The sequence below is a fragment of the Clarias gariepinus genome, chromosome 21, assembly GCF_024256425.1.
Source record: "Clarias gariepinus isolate MV-2021 ecotype Netherlands chromosome 21, CGAR_prim_01v2, whole genome shotgun sequence".
Lineage (NCBI taxonomy): Eukaryota > Metazoa > Chordata > Actinopteri > Siluriformes > Clariidae > Clarias > Clarias gariepinus.
In genome coordinates this window covers 17,413,531-17,433,300 of record NC_071120.1, presented here as the reverse complement: position 1 = coordinate 17,433,300, position 19,770 = coordinate 17,413,531, and the positions used below count along the sequence as shown (strand labels likewise).

The following is a 19,770-nucleotide window of genomic DNA, read 5'->3' as shown; positions in this document are numbered from 1 at the left end:
ACTTGCATCTAACGTTTTGGTATATTGGTTATAAAGTTATAAACGGTTGCTTTCTTAGTTAGTTAAAAAGACACAAAAATCAATGCAGACTTTCCGTACACATACTGTCACAATGTACAGATTTTATTAAAAAATTATATTTATATCATATTTATATCTGAGACTTAGATTGTAAGTACACTTACAAGTCTTTTTACAAGTCCCTGTAAATGAGCTGTTACGATGGAAATGGTAATATAATTGAATAAAGAAGTATTTGACTTACCTTATCAAATTTTTTGACCTTCTCAGACTTTCGTGTATGCCCATAAGACAGATCAAATGCTTCTGGGGACTGTGAAGGTGTAAAATTTATGGCACGTACACATATAAAATTAGCATTTTTTGTTTTAAAATGTGCAAAAAAAAAATTAATATTGCTGAACACTCATTTATGCAAATTTATGGGAAGTGTGCAAAAATCACAATCTTTTAAACTATAGTCCTATGTGAAGTGGATTTTGATTAAAAAGTGTTTACATGACTTCTTTGCATAATCTGATACTGTTTGCTTGTGTCTTATTCTTTTTAGCACTGGGTTAGCCATGAAATGTTAAAAAAAATGTTTGTGAAAAAATGCATTTAAAAAAACTATTCCAAAAAATATCTATTTATTTTAACCCACATAGTGTATATGGGGGTCTTTATAATTATAAGAACTGTTTAACTAATTAAAAATCAAAGTAATAATTTTATTATATATATTTAATTATATACACAAAATTTGTTTATATTTTGTGATTTTTGAAAAATTAACTATAAGATTATTTCAGCCAGTCTTCTGCTTTGTAGCTCAGTTCGATAGATATAGCAAGTTTTATCAGTTCGACAGAAGAACACTGGAACACTGCTGATAAAGCTATGTTACAGAGTCAATCCTCACCTTCTGGCCAATCAGATTCAAGGATTCAACAGCACTGTGATGTAATTATGATAGGGAGCTGTGGGTAACAATCAGAAAAGGCCTAATTGCATTTCACAGCTTGTAATGATACAATATTATAAAATATTATAATTTATATTATAAACACTATTTTTTATACAAATATTTTCTATAAAAATCCATCAATAATAACAATTTTTAACAAAATATATTTCTTTAAACATTAATACATTTATAGTTTACTGTAGTATATACAAGGAGCGTTTTTTAATCAAACCAGGATTTAAAAAAAAATTTGTAAATGAAGGCATAAAATCTATTGATAGAAGAAGTCAAGTACAGTACAGTGATGGACTCTTAGTCATATTAAGACATTCAAATGGTGCAAACATTTTAAAGAAGCCCTTACTTTCATAAATGATGATCCCGGCCAAGGTGGCTGAGCCCCCACTGCAGACTTCCAGTTAACATTCAAATAGGTGGAATGCCTAATCCTAAATGAAAATAACAACTTGTTGAGGAGACTCTTCTGTCTGTGCAAACTGTACACACAACCACACAACCATTCACCAACACCACTTGAATTTTACAGTACACTACTAAACTTGATCCAAGCAATTTCCACATGTTTGGCCCTATAAAGAATTTCCTGGGAGGCCAGGGTTTTAAACGTGAATCAGGCAATCCGATAATTCCAGTGTACAGAGAAAACTTTCTATTTTGATGGTAGAATTTGATGATGTGCAATAGGTCAGTGTACTGGATAACTGTTACAGTGTGTTATAGTCTGTTAGCTTAAATTCTTCTTCGATTAGTTCTTGTATTTGTTCATTCTACTTTATCTTTCTTTTCTTTTTTTATCACTGACTCAGAGAGTTTCTGCACATAGAATTGCAGTGAACTCATACATGCATGTGTACAAATGGCCAATAAATTCGCTTGAATCTTTAATCTTGAAGGAATAAGGTATATAGAGAAATAAAGGAAGTTTTTTAAGAAGTGTGTTCTATTATTCTGCACAATTGTAGATCCCCAAATTTAAAGCCACTTGTTTTTACCCCTGGGGCAGATGATGGTTATTATAATGTTCCAGAAAAGTATTCAAGCACAAAGATCATCTAAAAGGAATACAATTAAAATTCAATTACATGCATAGCACCAGGTGTGTTACCATTAGCTCATCATGAGTTAGTCGTTTTTGGACGCCCTGTGGTAACTCAGAGAACTGCATTTCCCATAAGAATTTGCGATGACATTTAAACTACCCATAAGGCTGTTCGGTACAAGGTTGGTGAGAGAAGCTCAGAGAAGAGACTCGCTTGCATTTGCTCTTAAAGTTAGCAGCTATCGGTGCAGCATGTTTGGCCAGGCCGTGCGCAGATTCACCACCTCCGCTCTCCGCGCGTCTCACTACGCCGAGGGACCAGGACAGGTATCAACCCTGCACGCGCTCCGCTCTATGGCATGCGCTTCATAGAGCGCGCGCTAGCTTTAACGTTAGCTTTAGCTTTAGCGTTAGTCGGCGAGGCCTAGTCAGGGACTTAAAGCCTATTTGGAGGTCATGTTTCTCAGTCAGTGTTAGTCAGCCTTTGTGACACTTCTAACCCAGAGTTGGACACATAAAGATTTGTTTTACTTAAATACTATAACATTTTGCTAATATATTTAAGATAGCTTTGTTTAATAATGATATTGAAAGGTATATTAGTGTAGCCCGTGTCACTTCCTTGTGTAAAGCTAGCTAGGCGGCTTTATTACCGCAGCTAATTGTTACACGGTGGACACTTAAATTAAATTATGTTAACTCGTACACAATTTTGTTCATTTTTAGCGTGGAAAACAGTAAATATTGGGCATCACAAGTCTGTATTTGTCTGGTTTGTTATATAACGTGTTTAATTTAGCTACAATTAAGAAACCTCTGTTCTCTCAAGTAGCTAACATGCTAATTCGCTCATATTCGCTTACTAGCTTTGAAAAACATCACTTCAGCGTCAGAAGGCATTATGTTATGACCGGTAATTAAATGTATTCAGTTTAAAGTTAACATTAATTATGCATTAATGCATAGCCTTGTGCCATATAACTGTCACTTCGACACGTCCAAGGTTACAGGAGTCAAAGCGTATTTCTAATACTGCCGTTGATGTTATTCAGTTCGGCTGTCATAAGTATTTAAAATGTGCTTTAAAATGTTGTGGTTGTGTAAATCAATTTTGATATAAAAGTTTTGGCTATTTAAAGGTTAAATTTAAAGTTGTTTTTCCTTTCATTAACTGTAAAGAAAAAATAAACAATAGAAATTGTGTGACGTAAAAAAAAGTCTTACAACTTGAAATAACTTCCTTGTTTCTTTTGCCGTCAAAGTAAGAATAGTTAACTGGAAAGTGAGGCAAATGGAAATCACACCCAAAATATATTTTTTATATATTTATTAATTATTAGTATAGATTATAGAATATAAAAAGTTTTAATATCAGTTAATTTAATTCAGGTTGTATGTTAAATATGTAAGATAACACTGGCATGCTTTAGAAATCATCTGCAAACATCTTTGGAGTGATTACGTAGTCACACTTGAATTACAGTTTTCCTTTGGGGTCAATAAAGTCTATAATTCCCCCCCCCCTATCCAAAAGTGATTTTTGTTTTGACTGACTGTTTGATTAATTTATTAATTAATTACTTAATAAAAAATGCAAGCTAGTTGCAAACATTACTTATTTCAAACTAAAAATAGTAGTTTTGTTTATTTTTTATTGTGTAAAAATTGGTGTGAATAAAACACAGAATTGTTTGTGTATGAGAGTGGGGATTCAACATCAGCGGGTTTGCCATGTGTATCTAAGCTTAAGGGTTTTACGGACAAATTTTCATAAAATATATATATATATATATATATATATATATATATATATATATATATATATTTTTGAGCAATGTAATGTAGAAACATGTGAACATCTGTGTGTTGTGAAACATTTCGTAAAGAAAATATGGGAACAGGCAAAAGTACAATGCTTAGCAGTCAGACTATCTGCTGATTTGAAGACTTGGTATCTTTGACCAACGGGAAAATTAGGTCACCGGTGCATCCCTACTTTTTGCGAAGCCTGTATCATAATACAAACAATTCTATGCATATAGAAAATGGACTAATTTAATGGGTATTTTCCTTTATACATATGTTTTTACTAATATGGGTGGTGTGTGTGTTTTGTTTTGGTTTTTTGCAGAACCTGCCATTCTCTGTAGAAAACAAGTGGAAGCTGTTGGGGATGATGGTGGTGTTCTTCGGGAGTGGCTTTACCTTTCCCTTCATCGTAGTCAGGCACCAGATCCTAAAGAAGTGATGCTCCTGCATATCTTATATGGTACATTTTATTTTCTGGGTCACGATAACTTTTGGTAGAGCTTTGTGATTAAATCAGTTGTACAGTTTATCCAATCTTTAATTGGTTAAATTTATAGATTTAATACAGATTCGATTCATAGATTTGTACTTTAAGTCCATTTCAGGGTTTTAGGTTTAAAATTGACTTTTTTTTTATATCACAAAGTACAAACTGCCTCCACACTGCACTTTTGCTTACATTGCCCCCTACTGGACTGGAGTGTGGTGCAGATGATGCTTTGTGCTAGACATGACATTCGAACAATTAACAACACAATTTAATGAGTATTTCACCCTTTTACTTTTAGTAACTTTTTTTTTATACTTCAGAATGTAAGATTTAGCTGCTTGAGACAAGTCAGACAGGAAACTTGCATGCTGTTGATTTAAATCGGTTTGCATCGACAGTGTACTAGTGATTCACAGCTCTAATCATTTCTAAACATAGCACCAGCATAGTGGTGTGTTGGAGAAAGATTTTGACTTTAATGGCATAGTGTGTGTTCCTGTTATCACACCAGCAAGATGACACGAGCAGTCAGAGAATATGAATGAAGATCAGGCTTAGAAATGTCAGTTCACAGAAGGGGTTATGATTGCTTTTTGAAATTGAGAAGAAAGTTATGAATAAGACCTGCAGCAGTGAAACAAGAAATGATGATGCACTTGGTATGGTCTTTTAAGCTCATTTTATACAAAAGCAACAAGGCACATTTAGGTGATGTTTAATTTTAAGTGTTGCACATTTCCCCTGGTTTAACAAACCAAACATGCAAGTATGCTGACCTTCATATTATTTTGAACATGTTTTGGGAGAATAAGAATGGTTAATCTGTCTTTACATTACTTGGTGTAAGCTTGAACCCTCATAAAGAGAAAATTGTGACCAATGAAAATGTTTCCTGCTGCATTACTACAGTAGTCATTAGCTTGCTTTTGTTTACGTCAGATTTTCAGTCATGTGGACATGGTACCTTGCATAGATTTTCAAAGCCACTTGACCCTAGTCAACTCATGCTTAATTTGTGTTTTTAGTCAGATCCAGTTTGTTTGCAGTGCAGGGACTAGCCCAAGTATTTTGTGGATATTTCCAATGGGAAAGAAAGGTGTTCTCTCTTTTTTTTTTTTTTTTTTTTTTTTTTTTTGTGCAACAATACGGCACTAAATAGAAATAGGACATCCATTAAAAAAAAAAAAAGAGAGAGAGAGAGAGAACACCTTTCTTTCCCATTGTCTCCTACTTGGTGTTAATAAAAGTTGTTGTACTAGGTGTTGAGCCAGGAGCTATTAATACTTCCATTATAGGACTGTTTAGATGGAACATTTTCATTTGTTCCTTTTGTTCTTATGTGGCAATGAGTATTGTGTACTATGAGCAGCATATATTTCTTGTCGTCTTGGTCTGAATTGACTTTTGAAGTTGCATTAAATGCCTCAGGAGGTATCATATTTAACACTTCAATGAGCAATTGTCTTTGGATAGAGTTCCGGCGTTTTCCACAGCAAGTTTCAGTAAGCAGTTTTTGTATTTGGTTGTTTTTGACTGGTAAATAGTGCAAGTATGTAGATGCAGTGATGTACTGGAATGAGTTCATCCATGCAAAAGTGAGATGAAATCCCAACATGGCTAGTGGGTTATAGAGCTAATATAAATGAGGTAATAAGAACTTCAATTGTGTGTCTATTGATTATTGGTAGATATGCTACTTTTGTTAATGTTTTTCATGAATTGCTAATTTTTACATAAATTCATTTAATCTATTCAATTTTACATAGAAAATAGAGATTCAAAAAAAGTGTCTTTACCTAATTTTTCATAAACACAAATATGAGATGGGCAAATATCATTGCAAAATCACTGGACAGAGCTATTATGAACATTGTCAATCTTTTTTTTGGGGGGGGTCCGATGTGATTCATTACTTCTGCTTCATCTTTTATTATTTTTTTAGGTTATCACTTTTTATTTATTTAATGTCTGGCAACCATTATTTATGTATAATCTTGTATCTTGAACAAATCCATAATGGCTTTCCATTTACTAGCTTCCCTCACTGTCACTGTTTTGAATGGCTCCTTAGAACGCCTGCAGTGCACGGTCATTCAGCCACTTGAGTCATTTGTGTTTTTGTTGGTTAATACTAATACATGTATGGAATACCAGCACTGCTGCATTAAATCTTACTTTTTATGTGTTTTGTGTCTTACAGGTCATTGTGAATCCATGTCCACAGCAGCTCTCTTCATTCTTCCAGATGTGGTTCCCTTAATGCTAATTTGTAAATAAAATGATATAATGTTATGGCGTTTTCTCTCCTTTTTTGCCATTTATTTTAGTAAAAGATCAGTTAAGTAATTGCAAAGAAATGATTGCTTCGACTTGAAGTTAAAGTGGGTATAACTTAATCTGACTTAAATCTGAGTCTTTAAATCACAGGTAGGATATTGAACTTGGATCAGTTTTGCACTGACGGTGTAATAGGCTTATGTCACCTGCAAGCGAAGCAACACAGGGATCACTATCCATTGGGCAGGTGACATTTCTTCCTTCAAAGACTTGCATGTATTTATTTTTTAGCATTATGTTTGTACCACGGTAGAGTTTACAAGGCAACTACCTTAGTTGTTTTCAGCTGACCACCTACAAAAGCAAAATGAAAGTGTCCAAAACAGTCACGTAAAGCTAGGATGGTTTTCTATGTGCGATTGTGTAAAACAAGCAACGTGTAGGAAGTGTATAAAAGAAAATTCAGTCGTGCCCTTCATATCTGGAGGCACTGGAGCAGGGAGACCACAAATGGCATGGCATTATCAGGAAAGAACGTTGGCTGAAATACAGAAGTTGAGAAGAAATGTAGTGGAGATTACAGGGCCGTTGAATTGTACCTGAAGGACAAGTTGGGATTAAAAGAGTCAAGCTGATTAAAATGTTTTTTGTTGGAGTGTAAAATCAAGAAGTTGTAAAAGTGTATGGTCCAGGATTTCCTGGAGTCCAGCATAATTTAGTGCTCCAATGCCCCTAATGGTAGTCTGGTATTAATTTTAATCAGGCGTCTGAGCAGAAAAGAAATAAACTGCTAGTGCAGGGGCGGTCGACTAATGTACCCTGAAATGTAGCTTTATAAACTTAGAAAACCTAGATGCATATGTGGCTTTTTCCAGCGCAAGTTTTGGTGACAAAAGATCATGTGATGTACTTTTCAATTGCACAACTTTTTATAGTGATGCAGCCCCATGTTATGTTCTGATTTGTTAAATGAGTATCTAAAATGTTATGGCCCTCATGGAAAGCCAAGCTGCACTCAGACAGCATTAACATATTTAAGTAAATAATAGTCTTTGTAGTATTACCTGAATTTATGATGGCCTTTATTGAATCTCCCATCCAGGATGTCCTCCACATTTTGCCCTACGTTGCGTCGGAAGGCTCCAGGCCTTTTGCTTTTACCAGTTAGCAGAAGACATCACATAATCATGATCATATGAGTAGATCTTTCTTTAAAAAAAAAAAAAAGCATCACATGATCTCAGTATAAGTACATCTGTTTTGCAAGTGTTTGTTATTGAACATATCTGTACAAACACCATCTTAAAGACTAACCAGTTCTGGATCAGTCATTTATATAAGGTATCATAAAAAATCGTCCATGTAATTTGTTACATAAGAAAACTAAAGCAAATCTTTAAATTTCAATTTAGGCATCGGCTAATCAGTTTCCTCAAACGGCCAGAGATATTCTGACTTGTTAAGGCAGTCGTTTGGGATGTTGCTGAGAACCTCCTGAATCTGTGCCTACAAACCCTCAGTGTGTGAGGCTTTGTTCTGTACACCTCCTTTGCGTAGCCCCACATGAAGCGTGATCTCGACTCCTTGGAGGCTGTTCATGAGGTCAGCATCAGCCTGGAAAATGCTGGTCTAACCACGCATTAAAAGCAAAATGTGCTGGTGCACCATGGGGTGGTTCTCCAGTGATACTACAAGTTCTATAGACATTAAAGTTTATTTTCACCCACCCCATATAAAAGGAGATACAGCGGCAACTTGTAGATTTCTCAGAATCCTGGTTAGTTGCATTTTAGTTAAAAGTTTTTACACTTTAAATTGTGGGAAAGATCATGGTGTGTAAATACTTATGTAGTCCACTGACATCCAGCTCCTTGAATATGAGTCACTTTCCAGTGTTCACCTAAAAGAGCTGAGTTAAAGTGGACTTGTTCTCACCTCCACAAATGACTCACTACTTTCAGGATTTTCTTTAATACTGGATTGGATTGGATTGGTTTCCTGTCTGATTAAATTGTAATAGGAAAATTTTTTAAATATTTTCTAAAAAAAAAAAATGTCTTCCTGGAAGTTTGACTAAATGTCCTCTGTTGTATTTTACAATACAAATAATTAAGACATTTAGAAAGAAAGGGATACAAAAACCCCAAATGTCAACTTCACCTTAATGTCTCCTGTGAAGATCAAGTATACACACAACTTTTCCTCTGGCAGGCAACCAAGCTGCAATGCAGCACGATGACTTATAAAAAGTACATGAGCTAAGCCTTATACTGTAGGGATGACTGCTGCACAGACTTTTAGATGTAATATGAAGATGCTTGTCCGAAGTTTTATTATGGTAGTTTTGTCAATCTTAGAACGCAATAGGGAAAAGTGGATGAAGTATTGTGGAAAAGAAAATAATTTATAAATTTTTAAGAAAAGTATGGAGGTGAGGGGGTTTTGTGTGTGTGTGTGTGTGTGTGTGTGTGTGTGTGTGTGTGTGTGTGTGTGTGTGTGTGTGTGTGTGTGTTACATGATTTTAAATTGTCAAATTGCATCAAGTCTATAAATTTAGAAATGTGTGATATCTGTTTTCTTCATGGCTAAAGTTCCACATTATAAATTGCCTTTCTTCTAGAAGGACGTTATCTCTTTTTTTTTTTCCAGCTTGACTTTCATGCACCCTCTAAGTCTTAGTGTTGGCTTAGATTAGCTTGCATTTATAAATGTCTATAACACAGTCATGTCCTTGAGAGAAAAAAAATTATCACAGCCATTGAACATTACACTCACAATAAGCCTTGTTATTAACAAAAAAAAACAAACCACTCCAAACCTCAAAGTCTGCCAGACACACTACTTTTGCATGTTGGCACCGCTTCAAAATAAAGCACAGCCATTCAAAACCACTTGCATAATTACATATGAGTATTTAATGATTTTGACCGCTCATGCAGCGCCGCAGAGTTAATGTACTATCAAATTCTCCTTAGGCTAGAGAATCAAACGCAATAATAAACAGACTTGGCCGATTAATGTCAGGTGTCAAAAATCATGGCTTGAGAGCAAATACAGGCATTCAGGGGGAAAAAAAAATTCTTGAGTACAATACTAGCCAAAAATTTTACACTGGAAAAGTATAAGCTCAAATTCTCACCAGACGTTAACATACAATATACTGACCTTCGTCTGATCCACATCACACATTTTATTTCCACAAATAACCAAATTGCCGTTTTTTTAACAAATGGGGAGTAGGAACAGTTGACTTTGACTTTTGCCAACACCCACTCTCTCTCTCTCTTTCTCTCTCTCTCTCAGACACACTCATTCTTTAAACCGCTTATCCAGTAAATGGCTGCTGGAGGCCAGTCTCAGGGGACTCAGGACATTAGGTGGGTGCAAATCCAACACAGGGCACACAAATTCTCATAATTATGAAAATGCCACTTTGCTTAATCTGCATGTCTTTGCAGTACAGGGAGGATACCCAAAGGTGGGACTCGAACCTCAGGGTGTGTGGCCACAGTGCTAAACACTATGCCACTTTATTTACAACACATTTTATTTTAAAGTATAACATGAAATATTTTTAAAGTAAGGGAAAAAAAACAGTATGTTTGCATTTAGTCTGAATAGCTATAAGCCTAAGTATCATCACATAAAAACTGCAGCTATACTGTATAGGCTACGCTATTGTAGAGTGCAATGCAAAAATAATCAACCGCCTTAAAATTTCTCATATTTGTCTCGATTACAGATGACACTTGGACAGATTGTTTCTTCCTGACAGTATTAATAGGTCAACGTCAGAAATAATAATAATAATAATAATAATAATAATAATTGAGATAAGCATGAATCCTTATGCATGCATCATCTTCCCATTACTAAAAAAGTAAGCAAGCATAAGTTTGCAATAGAACTACTGACATTAAAACCATACACTATGTATTTCTTGTTCAGATCAATCTGATAAAGTCCATGAGGAATTAATAGAGCTTCAAGCTACTGTTTATTCTCATTATTTTAAAATTCACAGAATAGAAGATGAAAGAATGCCAACATTTAAATTGATGGAATGTAGGGTTTGAATGCTCTTTACGGATTTAAACATAAATGCAACAAGGCACAAGGTCTCATATTTTACATCTATTGTGGATTGAAATGCTGGTTATTATGTGCATCTGCAGCTTCAATGTGTGGTAAGTTGTTAAATATAAATTAGAAAATGATTGACTCCAACTTCCAAAATGCATTGTCCAGCGAGAAGCCCTATGAAAATGTCAAAAAAAGACAAAGAAGCCATAATACTTTTTTGTGTCGCCTGCACATAGGGATAACTATCCATCATCTTGCGGGGGGCGGCAGCCGGCGGCCAGCATCGTCACGCTTTCCTGCTATACATAACTCCTCTAAAAACATTCATGGAAATTTGAGCGAACCTTTACGCAATCTTTATTAGAAAACATAGATGTGTGCCAGCAATTTCATATTCTAACAACATCACTTTTTCCCCTGTACAGCATTAAAAATGTAGCACTTTCAGTGGCAGGCGACATATGTCTTCCTCTCGCTTTATTTTATTCATACACATTTCTAGACACAATTCTCACCTCAAATCTGGTTAGGGCTGCTGCATGTGGTGCATCCATCTCTTCAGTCAAGCATACACTAGGTAGTCTTATAAATCAAGTCAAATTTGGTTTTAGAGTTACAGTATATTGTGTATCACTTAAAGGAACACAAATACACACAAAGTACCAGGAAAGTGAGTATTTGCAAGTTAAACTTCAGAGATTAATTACGTGATCATTTCAGTTTTTCTAGCTTGTTGTGCAAGTTCACCTTCGACTCTGTGGGAGGCTCCTGTTCTGTGCAAAGTAATACTGATATCATTCTGGTTGTATACAAAACGCCCACTATAGTGTCAGAAATACATTATTATATTCAACAGTGTTAATTTATATTGATATCACTTATACTAGATAAGAAACTCCACTGGCAAGACCTGGAAATGTGTGATGGAATTGGGTGTGTATACAGTGGCTGGCCTACTGTAGGTGTAGTAAGAAAGTCCATCTGCATGTTTCATTTACATTTCACCTTTTGCCAGTACTGTGATTTTTTTTAGTAAGCCTTGCACTGGTCTCATATATCTCAGTCGTCACACATTTACTCGTTTAGGACATTGTATGAGATTTATCTTTAGTTGCAAAGATACCAGTATCACATTATTAAGTTTCAAGACCTAAGATGTCTTTAACAAAAAAGTGTGAATTTGCAACAACAATAAAAAAAAAAAAAATACAACAGAAACCCACTTCCACTATTCAGTAATTGATGTGATCAAATATAATGAGCAGTGTTGTAGAATGATCTGGGGAAATTGTGTATTTCTGTTGGGGGTAAGTGTTATAAAGATGCCTGACTAGCAGTCTGGCAGAGAAATTATTAGCATCTTGCTGTTAAATGGCATACAAGTGGCTGATTAGCCAGCTAAAATGCAACCTTTTATGGGGTAGTTTATCTGGTAGGCCTTAAAAAGCCTTTCCTGTGCAAACCATACTAAGAATAAGCTTGTCTAGACCTGATCAGAATATCACACCAGTGGTTTTATTCCCGAAGAGTGGATTGTTTAAAAACATAAGTAAGTAATTTTACAAAATTTTGCCAACTGCTAATGCTTACCCCTGCATCATAAACCATTGTATATTTACATTTGGATACATGGGAAATATACAACAGAACTGTGTTCTTTTATTGGCTATGGATGACTCAATGGTAGGTTTCTCGCCTGCCATGCGGAAGCCCCGGGTTCAATTCCCACCCAATGCACAAACCACAGCCGCTGTGCTGGGTCCCAAGACTGGTTAAATTGGTTGGGTTGCCAATTTGTGTGCAGATAGGAGTTACCACTGTGGACCATGCTATCAATTTTGGAAGAAGAAAAAAAAACCTGTGTAATACTCACTCATCTTCTATAATGCTTTATTCTGTATTAAATGCAGCGGGCATGAAGCCTATCCCAGGAGACTTGGGGCACAAGGTAAGGTACACCCTGGACAGGGTGCACACACACAGGGCAATTTGGGAACACCAATTAGCCTTATCTACATGTCTTTGGACTGTGGGAGGAAAACCACCAAGCACGGGGAGAACATGAAAACTCCCTGCTTACAGAGACAGGAATCAAACCTGACCGGGAATTGAACCCAGACCCTGGAGGTACAAGGAGACAGTGTTAACCACTACACCACCAAGCCAGTTACAGTGCAATACATCTGTTGGGCATTGGTGGCTCAGTGGGGTTTTTTCATCTGCCATGCGCAGTTCAATTCCCGCCAGAGCCCAAACCCCAGCCACTGGATGAAGTGCTAGTCCCAAGCCCAGATAAAATGGTGGGTTGCGTCAGAAAGGGGATCTGTCATAAAACCTGTGTCAAGTTGTATGCGGATCCACTGTGGTGACTCCACGACGGGACCAGCCAAAAGACCTACAACATTATGGGTTTGATATTTGCACAGCCAAATTGCACTTACCGGATGTTTTTCGTTATTAGACATCCTGCAGGCTCATTATACAGTATTTAAGAACATGGTATTTGATACATAAATGTATTCCTTTCTCTTTTTTGTTCTATAAATTCTTAACTTGTTTTAATTTTAAATTAATGAAATAATAGTTTATTTATAGTTTAATTAATTTTTCGCCATGAAATAATAGTTATCAAAGAACAGAACATTAAAATGATTTTTGGAATGAATTCCCTAATGAGCTTAGAAGGTTGTCAGATTTGCAGAACACTACCTCTTCCTCATTCTAATCTGACACACCACACTTTTCTGTAGTGTCCAAGTCCTTGCTCCAAAACTTCCCTGTCACACAACTTAATTGTATAGTCAAACAAAAAAAAAAAAAGTGGCTGTGTCTATTCTATCATTGTTGCCTACAGCTGTTGTCTGAAAATCCAGAAAATGCAAGACATAAGAAACAATGAGCCTTTTTAACTCTCATCTCACCTGTACTGTGGTGACCATCTGTCTCTGGCAGTCTGTGCCATGACCTGGATCAGGGTGATGCTAGACCTTCTGTCAAGCTTTTAAAGCTGCCTCTGAGAGTTCATCTAAACCCCTATTTCTTAGACAGCGTTAATAATTCATGCACACCACAACACCACAAGTAGTTAATAGTCAAACCATCGACTGGTGTTCTCAGTGCTAGACCTACATAGATCTAAAGTCTTTCAACAAAGTTTTGCACAGTGCAATATAAAAAGCATTAATACTAATACTAATCAATAAACTATCGCAGGAAAAACGATGAACACAGCTGTCCTGAAACCTAACCATATAGGCTCTGAAGAGTGTATGAACTATTTGAAGTCCTGCAAAATCTTAGGCAGTTGTAAAAAAAAAAAAAAAAAAAAAATCTGTCAGGCAAAAAGAATAAAAAGAATTGAATGAAACACTTTTTTTTTCAGATGTTGTTAGTTAACTTTAGGTTGCTCCCTTTAAGGGGTCGACACAGAAGACTATCGACTTTTTCCAACACAACCCTTCCATTTTTTTTTCCAGGCTTATGACCAACATTGCATTCAATGACTTGGGTTTGGGCGGGAATTTAATGTGGGCTTTTATCATGGCAGGCCACAACCCTAACTAGTTGAACAAGTTAAAAATACCAATGTGCATTAAATATTGCATTGGTATTTTGGTTTGTCCACATGCCATCCAGCACATCGGGAGACAGATACGCCCAACCGTGAAGATATCTATATCTCTGTGGCAGTTATTTAAGGGGTCGGGTTGCCAGCCTGATGCCCAATAGTCACTCACACACTAGGAGCAGTTTGGGATTTCCAGTTAGCCTAATCTGCATGTCTTCGAACTGAGGGAGGAAACCTAACGAAAACATGCAAACTCCACGCACACAGACCCGAGGCAGGAATCAAACCCTGACCCTGAAGGTGCAAGACCACAGTGCTAACCACTTAGTGGTTTAGTGGTTAGTGGTGCCACCAAATATTGGATAAAGACCACCAAATATTGGATAAAGAAACTTACAGATTGAGGAATTTACATGCTAGCATCTTTGGCAAATTAGCACTTAAAGTAGCAGCCATAGGCATCAATCTCTGCTGCTTCCTTCCAAAGTTTCCTATGCAATATCTTTATGGTGGCATGGTGGCTTAGTGTTTAGTTAGCACTGTCACCTTCCACCTCCAGGTCCTGGGTTCAATTCCTGCATCAGGTCTGTTTGCATATTCTCCCCATGCTTGATGAGTTTCCCCTGGGCTCTTCAGTTTCCTCCCACAATCCAAAGACATGCAGATTAGGCTAACTGGTGTTCCCAAATTGCCCAGTTGTGTGTGAATGTTGACTGAATTTCCTACCACAGTCGTACAAAATATAAATAAATACAATGGTCACCATTGGCCTCCACGGTCCCTGGTTAGACCAGAGGTTCCTGGATGGATGGAATGTTATTATACACACTTACACTCTATATAATTATTTGTATTCATGTTTTTATGACTAAACTAGGGATAAAGTTACAGCTCTGTGTCACACAGTTCTATCGAAATTTTTGGTTGTCTACCACTTTGTCGCTTGCTAGTACATTTATACTGCTGGCTTGTTTTCTGATATATTTTTTGCTGGCATCTGCTACAGTTCTTTTAGATACTGGTCTCATTTCTCGTCTCTTGTCTGCTTATGCCAGTAATACCAGACAGACTCCATTATGTTTTTATCTTTAACAGCATACTACTCATACAGTAATGCAAAAAAATCTATATAAAAGATTTATGGTTTCTAAGGCTTGCGCAGTACACCATATACAAGGAAATCCACCAACCATGTCAATAAATGTATCAACCAGAGGGGACTTTGCAATGTGATTGTTCTCATCTATCAATGGTCTCAAGGAGAGGCTTGTTCTGTGTGGAGCATTCATCTCAGGAAAAAAAATCATTCTGTGCTTGAGATACAAACCAATTCAGGTATGTTTACCACAGGCGGAGTTCCCGGTGTGACTCTTAAAAGATTTAATGAAAGGCCTAGCAGGTGCATTAGGTATTATTCAGCCAAGGTTTAGAAAGTCCCTTTGCCCTTTATGTTGAATTTATTGCTCAGCATCAATAGTTCACTTACAGTATCATTCAAATAGTCCATTAAACATGTTGGTTCTGTGCTCTGGGAAGCAAAACAATTACAAATGGTTTATTGTCTTTACAGTCGTGAAGAATGGTGACTACTGGAGAAAATTGTGGCACACTCTAGCAATAAAAAGAGTTCACATAAATACCTGCAGGTGAGGCTGGAAAATGAATTGTTTTCAACCTGGTAATGGCTTTAAATATTCAGGCATCCTCAGTTACCTCTTGGATCCTGGGTGGTTGTGGATCAGAACATATCCTGGGGATTCATCTTGGATAAAATGCTGGTTCATTGCAGGAAATCCTTTATACAAGCATTCACACACAGGAGCATATCCAGTCTACCTACTAGTTTGTTTTTGGTGGCAATGCTTCCTGCTTAACCACTTTGCAAGCTGGGTAGATCAAATCTACACACTCTAATTCTCACTCATTCTGTACACCGCTTATTCTGTAAGGTTGTGGGAGGTGGCCACAAGGCGGGGTACACCCTGGACAGAGTGCCAATCCAATGCAGGGCGCAAGCATGCAGGCATGCACTTGCACTCCTTCATACGCTATGGATTATTTGGAAACGCCAGTTAGCCGAAGCTGCATGTCTTTGGCCTGTATTTGCAGCAAATAGAGGAAAAAACTCTTTAGTTTCGGCACTAGAGGCTAGTCAATACTGTGCATGAGTAATGTTTCAATGGGACCCAAATTAATTTTCCCTAGGTTGATTAAAATTGGAGTTCAGGGTAACATTTTTCATGTTTATTTTTAGTTATGAAGGATTTAATTAGAACATTTATTATTTTCTAAGAGAAAAAACATTAGCATAGCCAACATAACTAAATAGCTACTTATTTTAGTAAACAGCCAAAATGTATAATATTTATAATGATTCTGCCTTTAAATATTATTATTATTATTATTATTATTATTATTATTATTATTATTATTAATAATAATAATAATAATAATAATAATATTTTTACCAACAACAACACTTGTTCTCATTTTGAAAATCCTCTATACTAATATTGATTTTTTTTTTGTAATGTCAACAGTAGCAAAACCAAAGTAGCAAAAGAAGTAATGCATGTGTATGTGTATACCTTTTTACACCCATCAAAGGACACCTATCCTGGGGCATATAAGCTTCTCCCAAGGCCATAAGCACATGTACTCTCCCTGGTCTACAAGTTTTCAGTTTTAAGCCAGGTTCTCATGCTCATGCCAACATGGGTCTTGTAAGCTTCTGTCCCATTCTGTTTCCCAGCTCTTGCATGATCTAGGGCTCTAGGGCTTTCCTGGAGTTCTGAGGCCCCAAAGGTTCTCCTCGTCTCCTACAAACTTTGGTTTTATTCAGTTTTTACTCTTGCTAACTTCTGTTAATTTTACTTATGTGAAAACGTATTATACCTCTCATATATGTGCTAAACATATACTTATATGTTCATGCATTTATTCATCTTCTATACCGCTTATTTTATACAGGGTTGCAGGGAAAATGGAGCCATCTAAGGAGATTTTATTTTGAAACGGTCTTCCAATCCATCGCATATATATATATATATATATATATATATATATAAATTTTTTTTTTTCATATAAACTTAAATAACTTCCACAGTTTGAGAGCCCATCCTTAAACTGAGCCCACAAAGTTGAGGTCATTTCAGCTCCTTTCACTCCTGAAAAAACTGAAAAACAACTCCGTACCAGTTCCAACGTGAATGCGCACCAGTCCACAAAGCGAGGTCCATAAACACATAGATGAGCGAGTTTGGTGTGGAAGAACTTGACTGGCCTTGAGTGCAGACTTCAACCCAATAGGTTACTGTACATTTGGGATGAATTAGAGCGGAGACTGTGAACCAGGCCTTCTCGTCCAACATCAGTGTCAGACCTCACAAATGCACTTCTGGAAGAATGGTCAAAATTTTCCATAAATTCACTCCTAAATCTTATGAAAAGCCTTCCCAGAAGAGTTGAAGATGGTATAGCTGCAAAGAGTGGGCCAACATCATATTAAACCCTATTAATTGTTACTTTTATTAGTTTATATACATGTAAAGTACTTTTGGTAATATATATAGAGATAGTAACTTTTCCTCTATACAAAAGTATAACTTAACATGGTCTACATCACAAGCAATGTATTCATGCCACAGTTGAACAAACTTTTGAATCCTGTTTGAAAACATTCAGGTGTGCACTGTTGTACCCACTTTTGTGTCAGTGGCCACACTTGATGGTCTCCCACTGTGTGGTTTGTCTTCAATGCTGGTTTCCACTTCATTAAACCTTTTCATCCATCTGTGCACATTGTCCTTGTCCATGTTGTCATCTCCTTAAACATTCTGTAGCCGTTTGTGGATGTCAGACAGCCTGCACTTCTTCAAGAACTCAATGACAGAGGAACAGAAAGAAGAGTTACTCTAGAAGAAGAGTTACCAACATGTGCAACAACCAATGGCAATTAATAACGCAGGCACAAGCGTGTGGTCAGATATGTAGTAGACAAAGAAAGAACACATTTATTAACATGCATTTATAACATCATTTATTAATCCACAGGAACTGCCTAATTGGTGAAGGTGGAGTAGTGGTTAGCACTGTCGGCTTGCACCTCCAGGGTCGAGGGTTCAATTCCCACCACGGAGTTTGCATGTTCTCACCATGCTTGGTGAGTTTCCTCTGGGTACTCCAGTTTTCTCCCAAAGACATGCAGATGGCTGATTGGCGCTCCAACATTTACCATAGTCTGAACAAGCATGCGAACGAGTGTGTGTGGGTGTACCCTGAGATGGAATGGCACCCTGTCCAGGGTGTACCTTGCGTTGTGCCGTAAGTGTCCTCGGATATGCTCAGGCCAACCCGCAACCCTGTATACAGGATAAAGCAGTATAGACACTAAGTGAGTGGGTGGAAACCAGTTTAATTTGTTGGTAAATATCATAGGTAAATACAAACAAAAATGTGAGCAGAATTTTCAAAGGTTCTACAGTCAAGTGTACAGTAGTTGAGAACATGGAAGAATAAATGTCAATGTTAATGCATGTTAGAAAATGATTTCTGCATATCTTTATGACAAACAACTGTATATTTGTATTGTGCTCAATTTAAAATGTGTTGAAGTGAAAGAAGACATCATAACCATACAGGATGTGTAAGTGTGAGCACACCTTGCTCTTCACTTATTTCTGACTCAGCCTTTCTCAATTAACACCAGGTCTCTTGGGAACGGCTGTTTCAAAAGAGGTGCGAGGATGCTAATTGGTGTCTGAACAGAGAACGGGAGTTTAGTGTGCATAAATCTAGGGCCTGTTTGATATATTACTTTTAGATATTAACACCAAGATTAATGTATTTTTGAAGCATACGAGCTATTATAATTGCACTGGGCTCAATTTAGTTGCTGTTCACAGCATGTGTTTCAATAATGTATCACTTCCCTTGTTTAGTGGGAAAATCTTTCAGATTTTTAAACAAGTGAACCAATTTGAGCCTCCTATAAAAAGAGGTGCAGGTTATATCGCTCTGCACAACAGAATGAGAATTTACTGGGCTTATAAAAATGTACATGTGGTGCTGAAATGTGGCATTTACTGTACATGAATGCTTGGATTTTATTATGCATTAAAATGGCAACTAACAGGATACAGGTTAAATCTTACAAGAATGCACATAATGAATAAGCGAGGATAATTTTAAGATGATACTTTACTAGGTACTAAGGTAGAGTTTATAAAGATGCGTGGCATCTACATGAGCAAGTAGTGAAAAGCAATATAAACAGAACACCTTAGGTCAACAAAATTTTGTCAGGGATTGTTTGTTGGAATATGGCTTAGGAATACTTTATAGAGGGTGTTAGTGCGTCACAGCTTCAGGGTCCCTGGGTTGATCAAAAGCAAGGGTTTTGTTTCTCTCTATCCCCATGTCACCAAGTTTTCCATCTTTCAAAAACCATGTTATTGAGTAGACTGGTAACTCTCAATTGCACATAGATGTGAATGAGTGGGTGTACGTATTTTGCC

General features: G+C 36.6%; 1 protein-coding gene across 1 annotated transcript; it reads left to right on the top strand.

The window, feature by feature from the left end:
• Nucleotides 1–2,182: 2,182 nt before the first annotated feature.
• On the top strand, nt 2,183–6,618 carry LOC128509009 (cytochrome c oxidase subunit 7C, mitochondrial). The gene is made up of 3 exons (XM_053480514.1): nt 2,183–2,354; nt 4,159–4,296; nt 6,527–6,618. The coding sequence occupies exons 1-2, from the start codon at nt 2,280–2,282 to the stop codon at nt 4,273–4,275; spliced, it is 192 nt and encodes a 63-aa protein (XP_053336489.1). The 5' UTR covers nt 2,183–2,279; the 3' UTR covers nt 4,276–4,296; nt 6,527–6,618.
• The last annotated feature ends 13,152 nt before the right edge of the window (nt 6,619–19,770 follow it).

Bases quoted from the DNA above. Each gene is read 5' to 3' on its own strand.
- LOC128509009 (XM_053480514.1), top strand. From the start codon at position 2,280: ATGTTTGGCCAGGCCGTGCGCAGATTCACCACCTCCGCTCTCCGCGCG. The intron at 2,355-4,158 runs GTATCAACCCTG...GGTTTTTTGCAG, and splicing joins ACGCCGAGGGACCAGGACAG to AACCTGCCATTCTCTGTAGA.